Source organism: Salvelinus fontinalis, unplaced genomic scaffold (genome assembly GCF_029448725.1).
Source record: "Salvelinus fontinalis isolate EN_2023a unplaced genomic scaffold, ASM2944872v1 scaffold_0410, whole genome shotgun sequence".
Classification (NCBI taxonomy): Eukaryota; Metazoa; Chordata; class Actinopteri; order Salmoniformes; family Salmonidae; genus Salvelinus; species Salvelinus fontinalis.
In genome coordinates this window covers 148,989-172,505 of record NW_026600619.1, presented here as the reverse complement: position 1 = coordinate 172,505, position 23,517 = coordinate 148,989, and the positions used below count along the sequence as shown (strand labels likewise).

The 23,517-nt window shown below is 40.5% G+C and overlaps 1 protein-coding gene across 1 annotated transcript in view; it reads left to right on the top strand.

Moving 5' to 3' along the window:
- Positions 1-564: 564 nt before the first annotated feature.
- LOC129845947 (uncharacterized) overlaps positions 565-23,517 on the top strand; it is a gene marked incomplete at its 5' end in the record, with an annotated part of 70,015 nt that continues 47,062 nt past the window's right edge. The window contains one exon of the mRNA XM_055913928.1: positions 565-676. Within this exon, the coding sequence (XP_055769903.1) occupies positions 565-676 (112 nt within the window). The remainder of the gene's footprint in view (positions 677-23,517) is intronic.

Sequence of the window (23,517 nt, the reverse complement as noted above, 5' to 3'; positions counted from 1 at the left end):
CACTATAGACAAGCTGAGGTAATATAGAACACTATGGACAAGCTGAGGTAATATAGAACACTATGGACAAGCTGAGGTAATATAGAACACCATGGACAAGCTGAGGTAATATGAGCATGTCTGGGACCTGTTGAATCGGAGGGTGAGGGCTAGGGCCATTCCCCACAGAAATGTCCGGGAACTTGCAGTTGCCTTGGTGGAAGAGTTGGGTAACATTTCACAGCAAGAACTGGCAAATCTGGTGCAGTCCATGAGGAGGAGATGCACTGCAGTACCTAATATATTATATTACCTTAGCTTCTAATGCCTTACCTGTTGGTATATGAACTCAGCAACGTCACTGTCAACTGCATTTATTTATAAATATTTGTGTAAATATTTGTATGAACAAGATTCAACAACTGAGACGTAAACTGAGCAAGTTTACTTTTGCAAGCCACTGTAGACTGTATGGAACGGGCTAGCCAGTAGTCTTCTACAGTACCACGATCAACCCATTGAGTTGAATAAAACAAATTCACATCTGGGGACTGATTTTGTATTTCATCTGTTGTTGTGTCACAGGTCGGTGGGGTCTAACAGATCATCCAGTCCTATCCATAGAGATTCCCCACCTGGTCAGCCTCAAGCCCAGACACGGACACAGAGACAGAAACACAGCAGCAGCATCTTCAAGGTAAAGTTAGCTTCTTCCTCCTCTTTCAATCCCCCCCCCCCCACTAGCGTCCTCGCACACAACAGCAGCTAATCCCCCCATCTCTCTCTCTCTCTCTCTCTCCATTCTTCTCTCCCCCCATCTCTCTCTCTCTCTCTTCTCTCTCTCTCTCCTCTCTTTCTCTCTCCCACACTTCTCTCTCTCTCTCCTCTCTATCTATCTCTCTCTCTCTCTCTCTCTCTCTCTCTCTCTCTCTCTCTCTCTCTCTCTCTCTCTCTCTCTCTCCATTCTTCTCTCCCCCACTATCCTCTCCCCCATCTCTCTCTCTCTCTCTCTCTCTCTCTCCATCCTTCTCTCCCCACTATCCTCTCCCCCCCATCTCTCTCTCTCTCTCTCTCCATTCTTCTCTCCCCACTATCCTCTCCCCCCCATCTCTCTCTCTCTCTCTCTCTCTCTCCATCCTTCTCTCCCCACTATCCTCTCCCCCCCATCTCTCTCTCTCTCTCCATTCTTCTCTCCCCACTATCCTCTCCCCCATCTCTCTCTCTCTCTCTCTCCATTATTCTCTTCCCACTATACTCTCTCCCCCATCTCTCTCTCTCTCTCCATTCTTCTCTCCCCCCATCTCTCTCTCTCTCTCCATCCTTCTCTCTACTATCCTCTCCCCCCATCTCTCTCTCTCTCTCCATTCTTCTCTCCCCCCATCTCTCTCTCTCTCTCCATCCTTCTCTCTCCACTATCCTCTCCCCCCCATCTCTCTCTCTCTCCATTATTCTCTCCCCACTATCCTCTCCCCCATCTCTCTCTCTCTCTCTCCATTCTTCTCTCCCCACTATCCTCTCTCCCCCATCTCTCTCTCTCTCTCCATTCTTCTCTCCCCCCATCCCTCTCTCTCTCTCCATTCTTCTCTCCCCACTATCCTCTCCCCCCATCTCTCTCTCTCTCCATTCTTCTCTCCCCACTATCCTCTCCCCCCATCTCTCTCTCTCTCTCCATTCTTCTCTCCCCACTATCCTCTCCCATCCCTCTCTCTCCCTGTGTGACATGTTATTTTCAAACACAAGGCAGCTAATTCAAATCCAATTAAAGGTCGGGCCCCCAGCGGAGGTGATGTACATAATGGCCCTCTGCTGAGAGAAACCCCGCTCTGGTCGCCCAGGGAAAGATGCTGGTTAGAAGAATAAATGCATTTATTTTTGCGTGACACACACCGGGAATAGTGATGTCTAGTCTATTGTTGTTGGGTTTTCAAAGCCGCAGGCTGGTACTTTATCAACAGAGTGTGATATTCAGGTGACAGGCTGGTACTTTATCAACAGAGTGTTATATTCAGGTGACAGGCTGGTACTTTAACAACAGAGTGTTATATTCAGGTGACAGGCTGGTACTTTAACAACAGAGTGTTATACTCAGGTGACAGGCTGGTACTTTAACAACAGAGTGTTATATTCAGGTGACAGGCTGGTACTTTAACAACAACAGAGTGTTATATTCAGGTGACAGGCTGGTACTTTAACAACAACAGAGTGTTATATTCAGGTGACAGGCTGGTACTTTAACAACAGAGTGTTATATTCAGGTGACAGGCTGGTACTTTAACAACAACAGAGTGTTATATTCAGGTGACAGGCTGGTACTTTAACAACAACAGAGTGTTATATTCAGGTGACAGGCTGGTACTTTAACAACAACAGAGTGTTATATTCAGATGACAGGCTGGTACTTTAACAACAACAGAGTGTTATATTCAGGTGACAGGCTGGTACTTTAACAACAACAGAGTGTTATATTCAGGTGACAGGCTGGTACTTTAACAACAACAGAGTGTTATATTCAGGTGACAGGCTGGTACTTTAACAACAACAGAGTGTTATATTCAGGTGACAGGCTGGTACTTTAACAACAGAGTGTTATATTCAGGTGACAGGCTGGTACTTTAACAACAGAGTGTTATATTCAGGTGACAGGCTGGTACTTTAACAACAACAGAGTGTTATATTCAGGTGACAGGCTGGTACTTTAACACACAGAGTGTTATATTCAGGTGACAGGCTGGTACTTTAACAACAGAGTGTTATATTCAGGTGACAGGCTGGTACTTTAACAACAGAGTGTTATATTCAGGTGACAGGCTGGTACTTTAACAACAGAGTGTTATATTCAGGTGACAGGCTGGTACTTTAACAACAACAGAGTGTTATATTCAGGTGACAGGCTGGTACTTTAACACAACAGAGTGTTATATTCAGGTGACAGGCTGGTACTTTAACAACAGAGTGTTATATTCAGGTGACAGGCTGGTACTTTAACAACAACAGAGTGTTATATTCAGGTGACAGGCTGGTACTTTATCAACAACAGAGTGTTATATTCAGGTGACAGGCTGGTACTTTAACAACAACAGAGTGTTATATTCAGGTGACAGGCTGGTACTTTAACAACAGAGTGTTATATTCAGGTGACAGGCTGGTACTTTAACAACAACAGAGTGTTATATTCAGGTGACAGGCTGGTACTTTAACAACAACAGAGTGTTATATTCAGGTGACAGGCTGGTACTTTATCAACAACAGAGTGTTATATTCAGGTGACAGGCTGGTACTTTAACAACAGAGTGTTATATTCAGGTGACAGGCTGGTACTTTAACAACAGAGTGTTATATTCAGGTGACAGGCTGGTACTTTAACAACAGAGTGTTATATTCAGGTGACAGGCTGGTACTTTAACAACAACAGAGTGTTATATTCAGGTGACAGGCTGGTACTTTAACAACAGAGTGTTATATTCAGGTGACAGGCTGGTACTTTAACAACAACAGAGTGTTATATTCAGGTGACAGGCTGGTACTTTAACAACAGAGTGTTATATTCAGGTGACAGGCTGGTACTTTAACAACAACAGAGTGTTATATTCAGGTGACAGGCTGGTACTTTATCAACAACAGAGTGTTATATTCAGGTGACAGGCTGGTACTTTAACAACAACAGAGTGTTATATTCAGGTGACAGGCTGGTACTTTAACAACAACAGAGTGTTATATTCAGGTGACAGGCTGGTACTTTAACAACAGAGTGTTATATTCAGGTGACAGGCTGGTACTTTAACAACAGAGTGTTATATTCAGGTGACAGGCTGGTACTTTAACAACAACAGAGTGTTATATTCAGGTGACAGGCTGGTACTTTAACAACAGAGTGTTATATTCAGGTGACAGGCTGGTACTTTAACAACAGAGTGTTATATTCAGGTGACAGGCTGGTACTTTAACACAACAGAGTGTTATATTCAGGTGACAGGCTGGTACTTTAACAACAGAGTGTTATATTCAGGTGACAGGCTGGTACTTTAACAACAGAGTGTTATATTCAGGTGACAGGCTGGTACTTTAACAACAGAGTGTTATATTCAGGTGACAGGCTGGTACTTTAACAACAACAGAGTGTTATATTCAGGTGACAGGCTGGTACTTTAACAACAGAGTGTTATATTCAGGTGACAGGCTGGTACTTTAACAACAGAGTGTTATATTCAGGTGACAGGCTGGTACTTTAACAACAACAGAGTGTTATATTCAGGTGACAGGCTGGTACTTTAACAACAGAGTGTTATATTCAGGTGACAGGCTGGTACTTTAACAACAGAGTGTTATATTCAGGTGACAGGCTGGTACTTTAACAACAACAGAGTGTTATATTCAGGTGACAGGCTGGTACTTTAACAACAGAGTGTTATATTCAGGTGACAGGCTGGTACTTTAACAACAACAGAGTGTTATATTCAGGTGACAGGCTGGTACTTTAACAACAGAGTGTTATATTCAGGTGACAGGCTGGTACTTTAACAACAGAGTGTTATATTCAGGTGACAGGCTGGTACTTTAACAACAGAGTGTTATATTCAGGTGACAGGCTGGTACTTTAACAACAGAGTGTTATATTCAGGTGACAGGCTGGTACTTTAACAACAACAGAGTGTTATATTCAGGTGACAGGCTGGTACTTTAACAACAACAGAGTGTTATATTCAGGTGACAGGCTGGTACTTTATCAACAGAGTGTTATATTCAGGTGACAGGCTGGTACTTTATCAACAACAGAGTGTTATATTCAGGTGACAGGCTGGTACTTTAACAACAACAGAGTGTTATATTCAGGTGACAGGCTGGTACTTTAACAACAACAGAGTGTTATATTCAGGTGACAGGCTGGTACTTTAACAACAGAGTGTTATATTCAGGTGACAGGGTGGTACTTTAACAACAACAGAGTGTTATATTCAGGTGACAGGCTGGTACTTTATCAACAGAGTGTTATATTCAGGTGACAGGCTGGTACTTTAACAACAACAGAGTGTTATATTCAGGTGACAGGCTGGTACTTTATCAACAGAGTGTTATATTCAGGTGACAGGCTGGTACTTTAACAACAGAGTGTTATATTCAGGTGACAGGCTGGTACTTTAACAACAGAGTGTTATATTCAGGTGACAGGCTGGTACTTTAACAACAACAGAGTGTTATATTCAGGTGACAGGCTGGTACTTTAACAACAGAGTGTTATATTCAGGTGACAGGCTGGTACTTTAACAACAACAGAGTGTTATATTCAGGTGACAGGCTGGTACTTTAACAACAACAGAGTGTTATATTCAGGTGACAGGCTGGTACTTTAACAACAGAGTGTTATATTCAGGTGACAGGCTGGTACTTTAACAACAACAGAGTGTTATATTCAGGTGACAGGCTGGTACTTTAACAACAGAGTGTTATATTCAGGTGACAGGCTGGTACTTTAACAACAACAGAGTGTTATAGTCAGGTGACAGGCTGGTACTTTAACAACAACAGAGTGTTATATTCAGGTGACAGGCTGGTACTTTAACAACAGAGTGTTATATTCAGGTGACAGGCTGGTACTTTAACAACAACAGAGTGTTATATTCAGGTGACAGGCTGGTACTTTAACAACAGAGTGTTATATTCAGGTGACAGGCTGGTACTTTAACAACAACAGAGTGTTATATTCAGGTGACAGGCTGGTACTTTAACATCAACAGAGTGTTATATTCAGGTGACAGGCTGGTACTTTAACAACAACAGACTGTTATATTCAGGTGACAGGCTGGTACTTTAACAACAGAGTGTTATATTCAGGTGACAGGCTGGTACTTTATCAACAGAGTGTTATATTCAGGTGACAGGCTGGTACTTTAACAACAACAGACTGTTATATTCAGGTGACAGGCTGGTACTTTAACAACAGAGTGTTATATTCAGGTGACAGGCTGGTACTTTAACAACAACAGACTGTTATATTCAGGTGACAGGCTGGTACTTTAACAACAGAGTGTTATATTCAGGTGACAGGCTGGTACTTTAACAACAACAGAGTGTTATATTCAGGTGACAGGCTGGTACTTTGACAACAACAGAGTGTTATATTCAGGTGACAGGCTGGTACTTTAACAACAACAGAGTGTTATATTCAGATGACAGGCTGGTACTTTAACATCAACAGAGTGTTATATTCAGGTGACAGGCTGGTACTTTAACAACAGAGTGTTATATTCAGGTGACAGGCTGGTACTTTAACATCAACAGAGTGTTATATTCAGGTGACAGGCTGGTACTTTATCAACAGAGTGTTATATTCAGGTGACAGGCTGGTACTTTAACAACAGAGTGTTATATTCAGGTGACAGGCTGGTACTTTAACAACAGAGTGTTATATTCAGGTGACAGGCTGGTACTTTATCAACAGAGTGTTATATTCAGGTGACAGGCTGGTACTTTATCAACAACAGAGTGTTATATTCAGGTGACAGGCTGGTACTTTATCAACAACAGAGTGTTATATTCAGGTGACAGGCTGGTACTTTAACAACAACAGAGTGTTATATTCAGGTGACAGGCTGGTACTTTGACAACAACAGAGTGTTATATTCAGGTGACAGGCTGGTACTTTAACAACAGAGTGTTATATTCAGGTGACAGGCTGGTACTTTGACAACAACAGAGTGTTATAGTCAGGTGACAGGCTGGTACTTTAACAACAGAGTGTTATATTCAGGTGACAGGCTGGTACTTTAACAACAGAGTGTTATATTCAGGTGACAGGCTGGTACTTTATCAACAGAGTGTTATATTCAGGTGACAGGCTGGTACTTTAACAACAGAGTGTTATATTCAGGTGACAGGCTGGTACTTTAACAACAGAGTGTTATATTCAGGTGACAGGCTGGTACTTTATCAACAGAGTGTTATATTCAGGTGACAGGCTGGTACTTTAACAACAACAGAGTGTTATATTCAGGTGACAGGCTGGTACTTTATCAACAGAGTGTTATATTCAGGTGACAGGCTGGTACTTTAACAACAGAGTGTTATATTCAGGTGACAGGCTGGTACTTTAACAACAACAGAGTGTTATATTCAGGTGACAGGCTGGTACTTTAACAACAACAGAGTGTTATATTCAGGTGACAGGCTGGTACTTTAACAACAGAGTGTTATATTCAGGTGACAGGCTGGTACTTTAACAACAACAGAGTGTTATATTCAGGTGACAGGCTGGTACTTTATCAACAGAGTGTTATATTCAGGTGACAGGCTGGTACTTTAACAACAACAGAGTGTTATATTCAGGTGACAGGCTGGTACTTTAACAACAACAGAGTGTTATATTCAGGTGACAGGCTGGTACTTTAACAACAACAGAGTGTTATATTCAGGTGACAGGCTGGTACTTTATCAACAACAGAGTGTTATATTCAGGTGACAGGCTGGTACTTTAACAACAGAGTGTTATATTCAGGTGACAGGCTGGTACTTTAACAACAGAGTGTTATATTCAGGTGACAGGCTGGTACTTTAACAACAGAGTGTTATATTCAGGTGACAGGCTGGTACTTTAACAACAGAGTGTTATATTCAGGTGACAGGCTGATACTTTAACAAAAGAGTGTTATATTCAGGTGACAGGCTGGTACTTTAACAATAACAGAGTGTTATAGTCAGGTGACAGGCTGGTACTTTATCAACAACAGAGTGTTATATTCAGGTGACAGGCTGGTACTTTATCAACAGAGTGTTATATTCAGGTGACAGGCTGGTACTTTAACAACAACAGAGTGTTATATTCAGGTGACAGGCTGGTACTTTAACAACAACAGAGTGTTATAATCAGGTGACAGGCTGGTACTTTAACAACAACAGAGTGTTATATTCAGGTGACAGGCTGGTACTTTAACAACAGAGTGTTATATTCAGGTGACAGGCTGGTACTTTAACAACAACAGATTGTTATATTCAGGTGACAGGCTGGTACTTTATCAACAGAGTGTTATATTCAGGTGACAGGCTGGTACTTTAACATCAACAGAGTGTTATATTCAGGTGACAGGCTGGTACTTTATCAACAACAGAGTGTTATATTCAGGTGACAGGCTGGTACTTTATCAACAGAGTGTTATATTCAGGTGACAGGCTGGTACTTTAACAACAGAGTGTTATATTCAGGTGACAGGCTGATACTTTAACAAAAGAGTGTTATATTCAGGTGACAGGCTGGTACTTTAACAATAACAGAGTGTTATAGTCAGGTGACAGGCTGGTACTTTATCAACAACAGAGTGTTATATTCAGGTGACAGGCTGGTACTTTATCAACAGAGTGTTATATTCAGGTGACAGGCTGGTACTTTAACAACAACAGAGTGTTATATTCAGGTGACAGGCTGGTACTTTAACAACAACAGAGTGTTATATTCAGGTGACAGGCTGGTACTTTAACAACAACAGAGTGTTATATTCAGGTGACAGGCTGGTACTTTAACAACAGAGTGTTATATTCAGGTGACAGGCTGGTACTTTAACAACAACAGATTGTTATATTCAGGTGACAGGCTGGTACTTTATCAACAGAGTGTTATATTCAGGTGACAGGCTGGTACTTTAACATCAACAGAGTGTTATATTCAGGTGACAGGCTGGTACTTTAACAACAACAGAGTGTTATATTCAGGTGACAGGCTGGTACTTTAACAACAACAGAGTGTTATATTCAGGTGACAGGCTGGTACTTTAACATCAACAGAGTGTTATATTCAGGTGACAGGCTGGTACTTTAACAACAACAGAGTGTTATATTCAGGTGACAGGCTGGTACTTTAACAACAGAGTGTTATATTCAGGTGACAGGCTGGTACTTTAACAACAACAGAGTGTTATATTCAGGTGACAGGCTGGTACTTTAACAACAACAGAGTGTTATATTCAGGTGACAGGCTGGTACTTTATCAACAGAGTGTTATATTCAGGTGACAGGCTGGTACTTTAACATCAACAGAGTGTTATATTCAGGTGACAGGCTGGTACTTTATCAACAGAGTGTTATAGTCAGGTGACAGGCTGGTACTTTAACAACAGAGTGTTATATTCAGGTGACAGGCTGGTACTTTATCAACAGAGTGTTATATTCAGGTGACAGGCTGGTACTTTATCAACAGAGTGTTATATTCAGGTGACAGGCTGGTACTTTATCAACAACAGAGTGTTATATTCAGGTGACAGGCTGGTACTTTATCAACAGAGTGTTATATTCAGGTGACAGGCTGGTACTTTATCAACAACAGAGTGTTATATTCAGGTGACAGGCTGGTACTTTAACAACAACAGAGTGTTATATTCAGGTGACAGGCTGGTACTTTAACAACAGAGTGTTATATTCAGGTGACAGGCTGGTACTTTATCAACAACAGAGTGTTATATTCAGGTGACAGGCTGGTACTTTAACAACAGAGTGTTATATTCAGGTGACAGGCTGGTACTTTAACAACAGAGTGTTATATTCAGGTGACAGGCTGGTACTTTAACAACAACAGAGTGTTATATTCAGGTGACAGGCTGGTACTTTAACAACAGAGTGTTATATTCAGGTGACAGGCTGGTACTTTATCAACAGAGTGTTATATTCAGGTGACAGGCTGGTACTTTAACAACAACAGAGTGTTATATTCAGGTGACAGGCTGGTACTTTATCAACAGAGTGTTATATTCAGGTGACAGGCTGGTACTTTATCAACAGAGTGTTATATTCAGGTGACAGGCTGGTACTTTAACAACAACAGAGTGTTATATTCAGGTGACAGGCTGGTACTTTATCAACAGAGTGTTATAGTCAGGTGACAGGCTGGTACTTTAACAACAACAGAGTGTTATATTCAGGTGACAGGCTGGTACTTTAACAACAACAGAGTGTTATATTCAGGTGACAGGCTGGTACTTTAACAACAGAGTGTTATATTCAGGTGACAGGCTGGTACTTTAACAACAACAGAGTGTTATATTCAGGTGACAGGCTGGTACTTTAACAACAACAGAGTGTTATATTCAGGTGACAGGCTGGTACTTTAACAACAGAGTGTTATATTCAGGTGACAGGCTGGTACTTTAACAACAGAGTGTTATATTCAGGTGACAGGCTGGTACTTTAACAACAACAGAGTGTTATATTCAGGTGACAGGCTGGTACTTTAACAACAACAGAGTGTTATATTCAGGTGACAGGCTGGTACTTTAACAACAACAGAGTGTTATATTCAGGTGACAGGCTGGTACTTTAACAACAGAGTGTTATATTCAGGTGACAGGCTGGTACTTTATCAACAGAGTGTTATATTCAGGTGACAGGCTGGTACTTTAACAACAACAGAGTGTTATATTCAGGTGACAGGCTGGTACTTTATCAACAGAGTGTTATATTCAGGTGACAGGCTGGTACTTTAACAACAACAGAGTGTTATATTCAGGTGACAGGCTGGTACTTTAACAACAACAGAGTGTTATATTCAGGTGACAGGCTGGTACTTTAACAACAGAGTGTTATATTCAGGTGACAGGCTGGTACTTTAACAACAACAGAGTGTTATATTCAGGTGACAGGCTGGTACTTTATCAACAGAGTGTTATATTCAGGTGACAGGCTGGTACTTTAACAACAGAGTGTTATATTCAGGTGACAGGCTGGTACTTTATCAACAGAGTGTTATATTCAGGTGACAGGCTGGTACTTTAACAACAGAGTGTTATATTCAGGTGACAGGCTGGTACTTTATCAACAGAGTGTTATATTCAGGTGACAGGCTGGTACTTTATCAACAACAGAGTGTTATATTCAGGTGACAGGCTGGTACTTTATCAACAGAGTGTTATATTCAGGTGACAGGCTGGTACTTTAACAACAACAGAGTGTTATATTCAGGTGACAGGCTGGTACTTTATCAACAGAGTGTTATATTCAGGTGACAGGCTGGTACTTTAACAACAGAGTGTTATATTCAGGTGACAGGCTGGTACTTTAACAACAACAGAGTGTTATATTCAGGTGACAGGCTGGTACTTTAACAACAACAGAGTGTTATATTCAGGTGACAGGCTGGTACTTTAACAACAGAGTGTTATATTCAGGTGACAGGCTGGTACTTTAACAACAACAGAGTGTTATATTCAGGTGACAGGCTGGTACTTTAACAACAGAGTGTTATATTCAGGTGACAGGCTGGTACTTTAACAACAACAGAGTGTTATATTCAGGTGACAGGCTGGTACTTTATCAACAGAGTGTTATATTCAGGTGACAGGCTGGTACTTTAACAACAACAGAGTGTTATATTCAGGTGACAGGCTGGTACTTTAACAACAACAGAGTGTTATATTCAGGTGACAGGCTGGTACTTTAACAACAGAGTGTTATATTCAGGTGACAGGCTGGTACTTTAACAACAACAGAGTGTTATATTCAGGTGACAGGCTGGTACTTTAACAACAGAGTGTTATATTCAGGTGACAGGCTGGTACTTTAACAACAGAGTGTTATATTCAGGTGACAGGCTGGTACTTTAACAACAGAGTGTTATATTCAGGTGACAGGCTGGTACTTTATCAACAGAGTGTTATATTCAGGTGACAGGCTGGTACTTTAACAACAACAGAGTGTTATATTCAGGTGACAGGCTGGTACTTTAACATCAACAGAGTGTTATATTCAGGTGACAGGCTGGTACTTTATCAACAGAGTGTTATATTCAGGTGACAGGCTGGTACTTTATCAACAGAGTGTTATATTCAGGTGACAGGCTGGTACTTTATCAACAACAGAGTGTTATATTCAGGTGACAGGCTGGTACTTTATCAACAGAGTGTTATATTCAGGTGACAGGCTGGTACTTTAACAACAGAGTGTTATATTCAGGTGACAGGCTGGTACTTTAACAAAAGAGTGTTATATTCAGGTGACAGGCTGGTACTTTAACAACAACAGAGTGTTATAGTCAGGTGACAGGCTGGTACTTTATCAACAACAGAGTGTTATATTCAGGTGACAGGCTGGTACTTTATCAACAGAGTGTTATATTCAGGTGACAGGCTGGTACTTTATCAACAGAGTGTTATATTCAGGTGACAGGCTGGTACTTTAACAACAACAGAGTGTTATATTCAGGTGACAGGCTGGTACTTTAACAACAACAGAGTGTTATATTCAGGTGACAGGCTGGTACTTTAACAACAACAGAGTGTTATATTCAGGTGACAGGCTGGTACTTTAACAACAGAGTGTTATATTCAGGTGACAGGCTGGTACTTTAACAACAACAGAGTGTTATATTCAGGTGACAGGCTGGTACTTTATCAACAGAGTGTTATATTCAGGTGACAGGCTGGTACTTTAACATCAACAGAGTGTTTTATTCAGGTGACAGGCTGGTACTTTAACAACAACAGAGTGTCATATTCAGGTGACAGGCTGGTACTTTATCAACAGAGTGTTATATTCAGGTGACAGGCTGGTACTTTATCAACAGAGTGTTATATTCAGGTGACAGGCTGGTACTTTATCAACAGAGTGTTATATTCAGGTGACAGGCTGGTACTTTATCAACAGAGTGTTATATTCAGGTGACAGGCTGGTACTTTATCAACAGAGTGTTATAGTCAGGTGACAGGCTGGTACTTTAACAACAGAGTGTTATATTCAGGTGACAGGCTGGTACTTTATCAACAGAGTGTTATATTCAGGTGACAGGCTGGTACTTTATCAACAGAGTGTTATATTCAGGTGACAGGCTGGTACTTTATCAACAACAGAGTGTTATATTCAGGTGACAGGCTGGTACTTTAACAACAGAGTGTTATATTCAGGTGACAGGCTGGTACTTTAACAACAACAGAGTGTTATATTCAGGTGACAGGCTGGTACTTTAACAACAACAGAGTGTTATATTCAGGTGACAGGCTGGTACTTTATCAACAGAGTGTTATATTCAGGTGACAGGCTGGTACTTTATCAACAGAGTGTTATATTCAGGTGACAGGCTGGTACTTTAACAACAACAGAGTGTTATATTCAGGTGACAGGCTGGTACTTTAACAACAACAGAGTGTTATATTCAGGTGACAGGCTGGTACTTTAACAACAGAGTGTTATATTCAGGTGACAGGCTGGTACTTTATCAACAGAGTGTTATATTCAGGTGACAGGCTGGTACTTTAACAACAACAGAGTGTTATATTCAGGTGACAGGCTGGTACTTTATCAACAGAGTGTTATATTCAGGTGACAGGCTGGTACTTTATCAACAGAGTGTTATATTCAGGTGACAGGCTGGTACTTTAACAACAACAGAGTGTTATATTCAGGTGACAGGCTGGTACTTTATCAACAGAGTGTTATATTCAGGTGACAGGCTGGTACTTTAACAACAACAGAGTGTTATATTCAGGTGACAGGCTGGTACTTTAACAACAACAGAGTGTTATATTCAGGTGACAGGCTGGTACTTTAACAACAGAGTGTTATATTCAGGTGACAGGCTGGTACTTTAACAACAACAGAGTGTTATATTCAGGTGACAGGCTGGTACTTTAACAACAACAGAGTGTTATATTCAGGTGACAGGCTGGTACTTTAACAACAACAGAGTGTTATATTCAGGTGACAGGCTGGTACTTTAACAACAACAGAGTGTTATATTCAGGTGACAGGCTGGTACTTTATCAACAGAGTGTTATATTCAGGTGACAGGCTGGTACTTTAACAACAACAGAGTGTTATATTCAGGTGACAGGCTGGTACTTTAACAACAACAGAGTGTTATATTCAGGTGACAGGCTGGTACTTTAACAACAACAGAGTGTTATATTCAGGTGACAGGCTGGTACTTTATCAACAGAGTGTTATATTCAGGTGACAGGCTGGTACTTTATCAACAGAGTGTTATATTCAGGTGACAGGCTGGTACTTTATCAACAGAGTGTTATATTCAGGTGACAGGCTGGTACTTTATCAACAGAGTGTTATATTCAGGTGACAGGCTGGTACTTTAACAACAACAGAGTGTTATATTCAGGTGACAGGCTGGTACTTTATCAACAACAGAGTGTTATATTCAGGTGACAGGCTGGTACTTTAACAACAGAGTGTTATATTCAGGTGACAGGCTTCTACTTTAACAACAACAGAGTGTTATATTCAGGTGACAGGCTGGTACTTTAACAACAGAGTGTTATATTCAGGTGACAGGCTGGTACTTTAACAACAACAGAGTGTTATATTCAGGTGACAGGCTGGTACTTTAACAACAGAGTGTTATATTCAGGTGACAGGCTGGTACTTTAACAACAGAGTGTTATATTCAGGTGACAGGCTGGTACTTTAACAACAGAGTGTTATATTCAGGTGACAGGCTGGTACTTTAACAACAACAGAGTGTTATATTCAGGTGACAGGCTGGTACTTTAACAACAGAGTGTTATATTCAGGTGACAGGCTGGTACTTTATCAACAGAGTGTTATATTCAGGTGACAGGCTGGTACTTTATCAACAGAGTGTTATATTCAGGTGACAGGCTGGTACTTTAACAACAGAGTGTTATATTCAGGTGACAGGCTGGTACTTTAACAACAGAGTGTTATATTCAGGTGACAGGCTGGTACTTTAACAACAGAGTGTTATATTCAGGTGACAGGCTGGTACTTTAACAACAGAGTGTTATATTCAGGTGACAGGCTGGTACTTTAACAACAGAGTGTTATATTCAGGTGACAGGCTGGTACTTTATCAACAGAGTGTTATATTCAGGTGACAGGCTGGTACTTTAACAACAACAGAGTGTTATATTCAGGTGACAGGCTGGTACTTTAACAACAACAGAGTGTTATATTCAGGTGACAGGCTGGTACTTTAACAACAACAGAGTGTTATATTCAGGTGACAGGCTGGTACTTTAACAACAGAGTGTTATATTCAGGTGACAGGCTGGTACTTTAACATCAACAGAGTGTTATATTCAGGTGACAGGCTGGTACTTTATCAACAGAGTGTTATATTCAGGTGACAGGCTGGTACTTTAACAACAGAGTGTTATATTCAGGTGACAGGCTGGTACTTTAACAACAGAGTGTTATATTCAGGTGACAGGCTGGTACTTTAACAACAACAGAGTGTTATATTCAGGTGACAGGCTGGTACTTTAACAACAGAGTGTTATATTCAGGTGACAGGCTGGTACTTTATCAACAGAGTGTTATATTCAGGTGACAGGCTGGTACTTTATCAACAGAGTGTTATATTCAGGTGACAGGCTGGTACTTTAACAACAGAGTGTTATATTCAGGTGACAGGCTGATACTTTAACAACAGAGTGTTATATTCAGGTGACAGGCTGGTACTTTAACAACAACAGAGTGTTATATTCAGGTGACAGGCTGGTACTTTAACAACAACAGAGTGTTATATTCAGGTGACAGGCTGGTACTTTAACAACAGAGTGTTATATTCAGGTGACAGGCTGGTACTTTATCAACAGAGTGTTATATTCAGGTGACAGGCTGGTACTTTAACAACAACAGAGTGTTATATTCAGGTGACAGGCTGGTACTTTAACAACAACAGAGTGTTATATTCAGGTGACAGGCTGGTACTTTAACAACAACAGAGTGTTATATTCAGGTGACAGGCTGGTACTTTATCAACAGAGTGTTATATTCAGGTGACAGGCTGGTACTTTAACATCAACAGAGTGTTATATTCAGGTGACAGGCTGGTACTTTATCAACAGAGTGTTATATTCAGGTGACAGGCTGGTACTTTAACAACAGAGTGTTATATTCAGGTGACAGGCTGGTACTTTATCAACAGAGTGTTATATTCAGGTGACAGGCTGGTACTTTATCAACAGAGTGTTATATTCAGGTGACAGGCTGGTACTTTAACAACAACAGAGTGTTATATTCAGGTGACAGGCTGGTACTTTAACAACAGAGTGTTATATTCAGGTGACAGGCTGGTACTTTATCAACAACAGAGTGTTATATTCAGGTGACAGGCTGGTACTTTAACAACAGAGTGTTATATTCAGGTGACAGGCTGGTACTTTAACAACAACAGAGTGTTATATTCAGGTGACAGGCTGGTACTTTAACAACAACAGAGTGTTATATTCAGGTGACAGGCTGGTACTTTATCAACAGAGTGTTATATTCAGGTGACAGGCTGGTACTTTAACAACAGAGTGTTATATTCAGGTGACAGGCTGGTACTTTAACAACAACAGAGTGTTATATTCAGGTGACAGGCTGGTACTTTAACAACAACAGAGTGTTATATTCAGGTGACAGGCTGGTACTTTATCAACAGAGTGTTATATTCAGGTGACAGGCTGGTACTTTATCAACAGAGTGTTATATTCAGGTGACAGGCTGGTACTTTAACAACAACAGAGTGTTATATTCAGGTGACAGGCTGGTACTTTAACAACAACAGAGTGTTATATTCAGGTGACAGGCTGGTACTTTAACAACAACAGAGTGTTATATTCAGGTGACAGGCTGGTACTTTAACAACAGAGTGTTATATTCAGGTGACAGGCTGGTACTTTATCAACAGAGTGTTATATTCAGGTGACAGGCTGGTACTTTAACAACAACAGAGTGTTATATTCAGGTGACAGGCTGGTACTTTAACAACAACAGAGTGTTATATTCAGGTGACAGGCTGGTACTTTATCAACAGAGTGTTATATTCAGGTGACAGGCTGGTACTTTAACAACAACAGAGTGTTATATTCAGGTGACAGGCTGGTACTTTAACAACAACAGAGTGTTATATTCAGGTGACAGGCTGGTACTTTAACAACAACAGAGTGTTATATTCAGGTGACAGGCTGGTACTTTATCAACAACAGAGTGTTATATTCAGGTGACAGGCTGGTACTTTAACAACAGAGTGTTATATTCAGGTGACAGGCTGGTACTTTATCAACAGAGTGTTATATTCAGGTGACAGGCTGGTACTTTAACAACAACAGAGTGTTATATTCAGGTGACAGGCTGGTACTTTAACAACAGAGTGTTATATTCAGGTGACAGGCTGGTACTTTATCAACAGAGTGTTATATTCAGGTGACAGGCTGGTACTTTAACAACAACAGAGTGTTATATTCAGGTGACAGGCTGGTACTTTATCAACAGAGTGTTATATTCAGGTGACAGGCTGGTACTTTAACAACAACAGAGTGTTATATTCAGGTGACAGGCTGGTACTTTAACAACAACAGAGTGTTATATTCAGGTGACAGGCTGGTACTTTAACAACAGAGTGTTATATTCAGGTGACAGGCTGGTACTTTAACAACAACAGAGTGTTATATTCAGGTGACAGGCTGGTACTTTAACAACAACAGAGTGTTATATTCAGGTGACAGGCTGGTACTTTAACAACAGAGTGTTATATTCAGGTGACAGGCTGGTACTTTAACAACAGAGTGTTATATTCAGGTGACAGGCTGGTACTTTAACAACAGAGTGTTATATTCAGGTGACAGGCTGGTACTTTATCAACAGAGTGTTATATTCAGGTGACAGGCTGGTACTTTATCAACAGAGTGTTATATTCAGGTGACAGGCTGGTACTTTATCAACAGAGTGTTATATTCAGGTGACAGGCTGGTACTTTAACAACAGAGTGTTATATTCAGGTGACAGGCTGGTACTTTAACAACAACAGAGTGTTATATTCAGGTGACAGGCTGGTACTTTAACAACAACAGAGTGTTATATTCAGGTGACAGGCTGGTACTTTAACAACAACAGAGTGTTATATTCAGGTGACAGGCTGGTACTTTAACAACAACAGAGTGTTATATTCAGGTGACAGGCTGGTACTTTATCAACAGAGTGTTATATTCAGGTGACAGGCTGGTACTTTATCAACAACAGAGTGTTATATTCAGGTGACAGGCTGGTACTTTAACAACAGAGTGTTATATTCAGGTGACAGGCTGGTACTTTAACAACAGAGTGTTATATTCAGGTGACAGGCTGGTACTTTAACAACAACAGAGTGTTATATTCAGGTGACAGGCTGGTACTTTAACAACAGAGTGTTATATTCAGGTGACAGGCTGGTACTTTAACAACAACAGAGTGTTATATTCAGGTGACAGGCTGGTACTTTAACAACAACAGAGTGTTATATTCAGGTGACAGGCTGGTACTTTATCAACAACAGAGTGTTATATTCAGGTGACAGGCTGGTACTTTAACAACAGAGTGTTATATTCAGGTGACAGGCTGGTACTTTAACAACAACAGAGTGTTATATTCAGGTGACAGGCTGGTACTTTAACAACAGAGTGTTATATTCAGGTGACAGGCTGGTACTTTAACAACAACAGAGTGTTATATTCAGGTGACAGGCTGGTACTTTAACAACAACAGAGTGTTATATTCAGGTGACAGGCTGGTACTTTAACAACAACAGAGTGTTATATTCAGGTGACAGGCTGGTACTTTAACAACAACAGAGTGTTATATTCAGGTGACAGGCTGGTACTTTAACAACAACAGAGTGTTATATTCAGGTGACAGGCTGGTACTTTAACAACAACAGAGTGTTATATTCAGGTGACAGGCTGGTACTTTATCAACAGAGTGTTATATTCAGGTGACAGGCTGGTACTTTAACAACAGAGTGTTATATTCAGGTGACAGGCTGGTACTTTAACAACAGAGTGTTATATTCAGGTGACAGGCTGGTACTTTAACAACAACAGAGTGTTATATTCAGGTGACAGGCTGGTACTTTAACAACAGAGTGTTATATTCAGGTGACAGGCTGGTACTTTAACAACAGAGTGTTATATTCAGGTGACAGGCTGGTACTTTAACAACAACAGAGTGTTATATTCAGGTGACAGGCTGGTACTTTAACAACAGAGTGTTATATTCAGGTGACAGGCTGGTACTTTATCAACAGAGTGTTATATTCAGGTGACAGGCTGGTACTTTATCAACAGAGTGTTATATTCAGGTGACAGGCTGGTACTTTATCAACAGAGTGTTATATTCAGGTGACAGGCTGGTACTTTAACAACAACAGAGTGTTATATTCAGGTGACAGGCTGGTACTTTAACAACAGAGTGTTATATTCAGGTGACAGGCTGGTACTTTAACAACAGAGTGTTATATTCAGGTGACAGGCTGGTACTTTATCAACAGAGTGTTATATTCAGGTGACAGGCTGGTACTTTAACAACAACAGAGTGTTATATTCAGGTGACAGGCTGGTACTTTAACAACAGAGTGTTATATTCAGGTGACAGGCTGGTACTTTAACAACAGAGTGTTATATTCAGGTGACAGGCTGGTACTTTAACAACAACAGAGTGTTATATTCAGGTGACAGGCTGGTACTTTAACAACAGAGTGTTATATTCAGGTGACAGGCTGGTACTTTAACAACAACAGAGTGTTATATTCAGGTGACAGGCTGGTACTTTAACAACAACGAGTGTTATATTCAGGTGACAGGCTGGTACTTTAACAACAGAGTGTTATATTCAGGTGACAGGCTGGTACTTTATCAACAACAGAGTGTTATATTCAGGTGACAGGCTGGTACTTTAACAACAACAGAGTGTTATATTCAGGTGACAGGCTGGTACTTTAACAACAACAGAGTGTTATATTCAGGTGACAGGCTGGTACTTTAACAACAGAGTGTTATATTCAGGTGACAGGCTGGTACTTTAACAACAACAGAGTGTTATATTCAGGTGACAGGCTGGTACTTTAACAACAGAGTGTTATATTCAGGTGACAGGCTGGTACTTTAACAACAGAGTGTTATATTCAGGTGACAGGCTGGTACTTTATCAACAACAGAGTGTTATATTCAGGTGACAGGCTGGTACTTTAACAACAACAGAGTGTTATATTCAGGTGACAGGCTGGTACTTTAACAACAGAGTGTTATATTCAGGTGACAGGCTGGTACTTTAACAACAGAGTGTTATATTCAGGTGACAGGCTGGTACTTTATCAACAACAGAGTGTTATATTCAGGTGACAGGCTGGTACTTTAACAACAACAGAGTGTTATATTCAGGTGACAGGCTGGTACTTTAACAACAGAGTGTTATATTCAGGTGACAGGCTGGTACTTTAACAACAACAGAGTGTTATATTCAGGTGACAGGCTGGTACTTTAACAACAACAGAGTGTTATATTCAGGTGACAGGCTGGTACTTTAACAACAGAGTGTTATATTCAGGTGACAGGCTGGTACTTTAACAACAACAGAGTGTTATATTCAGGTGACAGGCTGGTACTTTAACAACAACAGAGTGTTATATTCAGGTGACAGGCTGGTACTTTAACAACAGAGTGTTATATTCAGGTGACAGGCTGGTACTTTAACAACAACAGAGTGTTATATTCAGGTGACAGGCTGGTACTTTAACAACAGAGTGTTATATTCAGGTGACAGGCTGGTACTTTAACAACAACAGAGTGTTATATTCAGGTGACAGGCTGGTACTTTAACAACAGAGTGTTATATTCAGGTGACAGGCTGGTACTTTAACAACAACAGAGTGTTATATTCAGGTGACAGGCTGGTACTTTAACAACAGAGTGTTATATTCAGGTGACAGGCTGGTACTTTAACAACAACAGAGTGTTATATTCAGGTGACAGGCTGGTACTTTAACAACAGAGTGTTATATTCAGGTGACAGGCTGGTACTTTAACAACAGAGTGTTATATTCAGGTGACAGGCTGGTACTTTATCAACAGAGTGTTATATTCAGGTGACAGGCTGGTACTTTATCAACAGAGTGTTATATTCAGGTGACAGGCTGGTACTTTAACAACAGAGTGTTATATTCAGGTGACAGGCTGGTACTTTAACAACAACAGAGTGTTATATTCAGGTGACAGGCTGGTACTTTAACAACAACAGAGTGTTATATTCAGGTGACAGGCTGGTACTTTAACAACAACAGAGTGTTATATTCAGGTGACAGGCTGGTACTTTAACAACAACAGAGTGTTATATTCAGGTGACAGGCTGGTACTTTAACAACAGAGTGTTATATTCAGGTGACAGGCTGGTACTTTATCAACAACAGAGTGTTATATTCAGGTGACAGGCTGGTACTTTAACAACAGAGTGTTATATTCAGGTGACAGGCTGGTACTTTAACAACAGAGTGTTATATTCAGGTGACAGGCTGGTACTTTAACAACAACAGAGTGTTATATTCAGGTGACAGGCTGGTACTTTAACAACAACAGAGTGTTATATTCAGGTGACAGGCTGGTACTTTAACAACAACAGAGTGTTATATTCAGGTGACAGGCTGGTACTTTAACAACAACAGAGTGTTATATTCAGGTGACAGGCTGGTACTTTATCAACAACAGAGTGTTATATTCAGGTGACAGGCTGGTACTTTAACAACAGAGTGTTATATTCAGGTGACAGGCTGGTACTTTAACAACAACAGAGTGTTATATTCAGGTGACAGGCTGGTACTTTAACAACAGAGTGTTATATTCAGGTGACAGGCTGGTACTTTAACAACAACAGAGTGTTATATTCAGGTGACAGGCTGGTACTTTAACAACAACAGAGTGTTATATTCAGGTGACAGGCTGGTACTTTAACAACAGAGTGTTATATTCAGGTGACAGGCTGGTACTTTAACAACAGAGTGTTATATTCAGGTGACAGGCTGGTACTTTAACAACAGAGTGTTATATTCAGGTGACAGGCTGGTACTTTAACAACAACAGAGTGTTATATTCAGGTGACAGGCTGGTACTTTAACAACAGAGTGTTATATTCAGGTGACAGGCTGGTACTTTAACAACAGAGTGTTATATTCAGGTGACAGGCTGGTACTTTAACAACAACAGAGTGTTATATTCAGGTGACAGGCTGGTACTTTAACAACAGAGTGTTATATTCAGGTGACAGGCTGGTACTTTAACAACAACAGAGTGTTATATTCAGGTGACAGGCTGGTACTTTAACAACAACGAGTGTTATATTCAGGTGACAGGCTGGTACTTTAACAACAGAGTGTTATATTCAGGTGACAGGCTGGTACTTTACAACAACAGAGTGTTATATTCAGGTGACAGGCTGGTACTTTAACAACAACAGAGTGTTATATTCAGGTGACAGGCTGGTACTTTAACAACAACAGAGTGTTATATTCAGGTGACAGGCTGGTACTTTAACAACAGAGTGTTATATTCAGGTGACAGGCTGGTACTTTAACAACAACAGAGTGTTATATTCAGGTGACAGGCTGGTACTTTAACAACAGAGTGTTATATTCAGGTGACAGGCTGGTACTTTAACAACAGAGTGTTATATTCAGGTGACAGGCTGGTACTTTATCAACAACAGAGTGTTATATTCAGGTGACAGGCTGGTACTTTAACAACAACAGAGTGTTATATTCAGGTGACAGGCTGGTACTTTAACAACAGAGTGTTATATTCAGGTGACAGGCTGGTACTTTAACAACAGAGTGTTATATTCAGGTGACAGGCTGGTACTTTATCAACAACAGAGTGTTATATTCAGGTGACAGGCTGGTACTTTAACAACAACAGAGTGTTATATTCAGGTGACAGGCTGGTACTTTAACAACAGAGTGTTATATTCAGGTGACAGGCTGGTACTTTAACAACAACAGAGTGTTATATTCAGGTGACAGGCTGGTACTTTAACAACAACAGAGTGTTATATTCAGGTGACAGGCTGGTACTTTAACAACAGAGTGTTATATTCAGGTGACAGGCTGGTACTTTAACAACAACAGAGTGTTATATTCAGGTGACAGGCTGGTACTTTAACAACAACAGAGTGTTATATTCAGGTGACAGGCTGGTACTTTAACAACAGAGTGTTATATTCAGGTGACAGGCTGGTACTTTAACAACAACAGAGTGTTATATTCAGGTGACAGGCTGGTACTTTAACAACAGAGTGTTATATTCAGGTGACAGGCTGGTACTTTAACAACAACAGAGTGTTATATTCAGGTGACAGGCTGGTACTTTAACAACAGAGTGTTATATTCAGGTGACAGGCTGGTACTTTAACAACAACAGAGTGTTATATTCAGGTGACAGGCTGGTACTTTAACAACAGAGTGTTATATTCAGGTGACAGGCTGGTACTTTAACAACAACAGAGTGTTATATTCAGGTGACAGGCTGGTACTTTAACAACAGAGTGTTATATTCAGGTGACAGGCTGGTACTTTAACAACAGAGTGTTATATTCAGGTGACAGGCTGGTACTTTAACAACAGAGTGTTATATTCAGGTGACAGGCTGGTACTTTAACAACAACAGAGTGTTATATTCAGGTGACAGGCTGGTACTTTAACAACAGAGTGTTATATTCAGGTGACAGGCTGGTACTTTAACAACAACAGAGTGTTATATTCAGGTGACAGGCTGGTACTTTAACAACAACGAGTGTTATATTCAGGTGACAGGC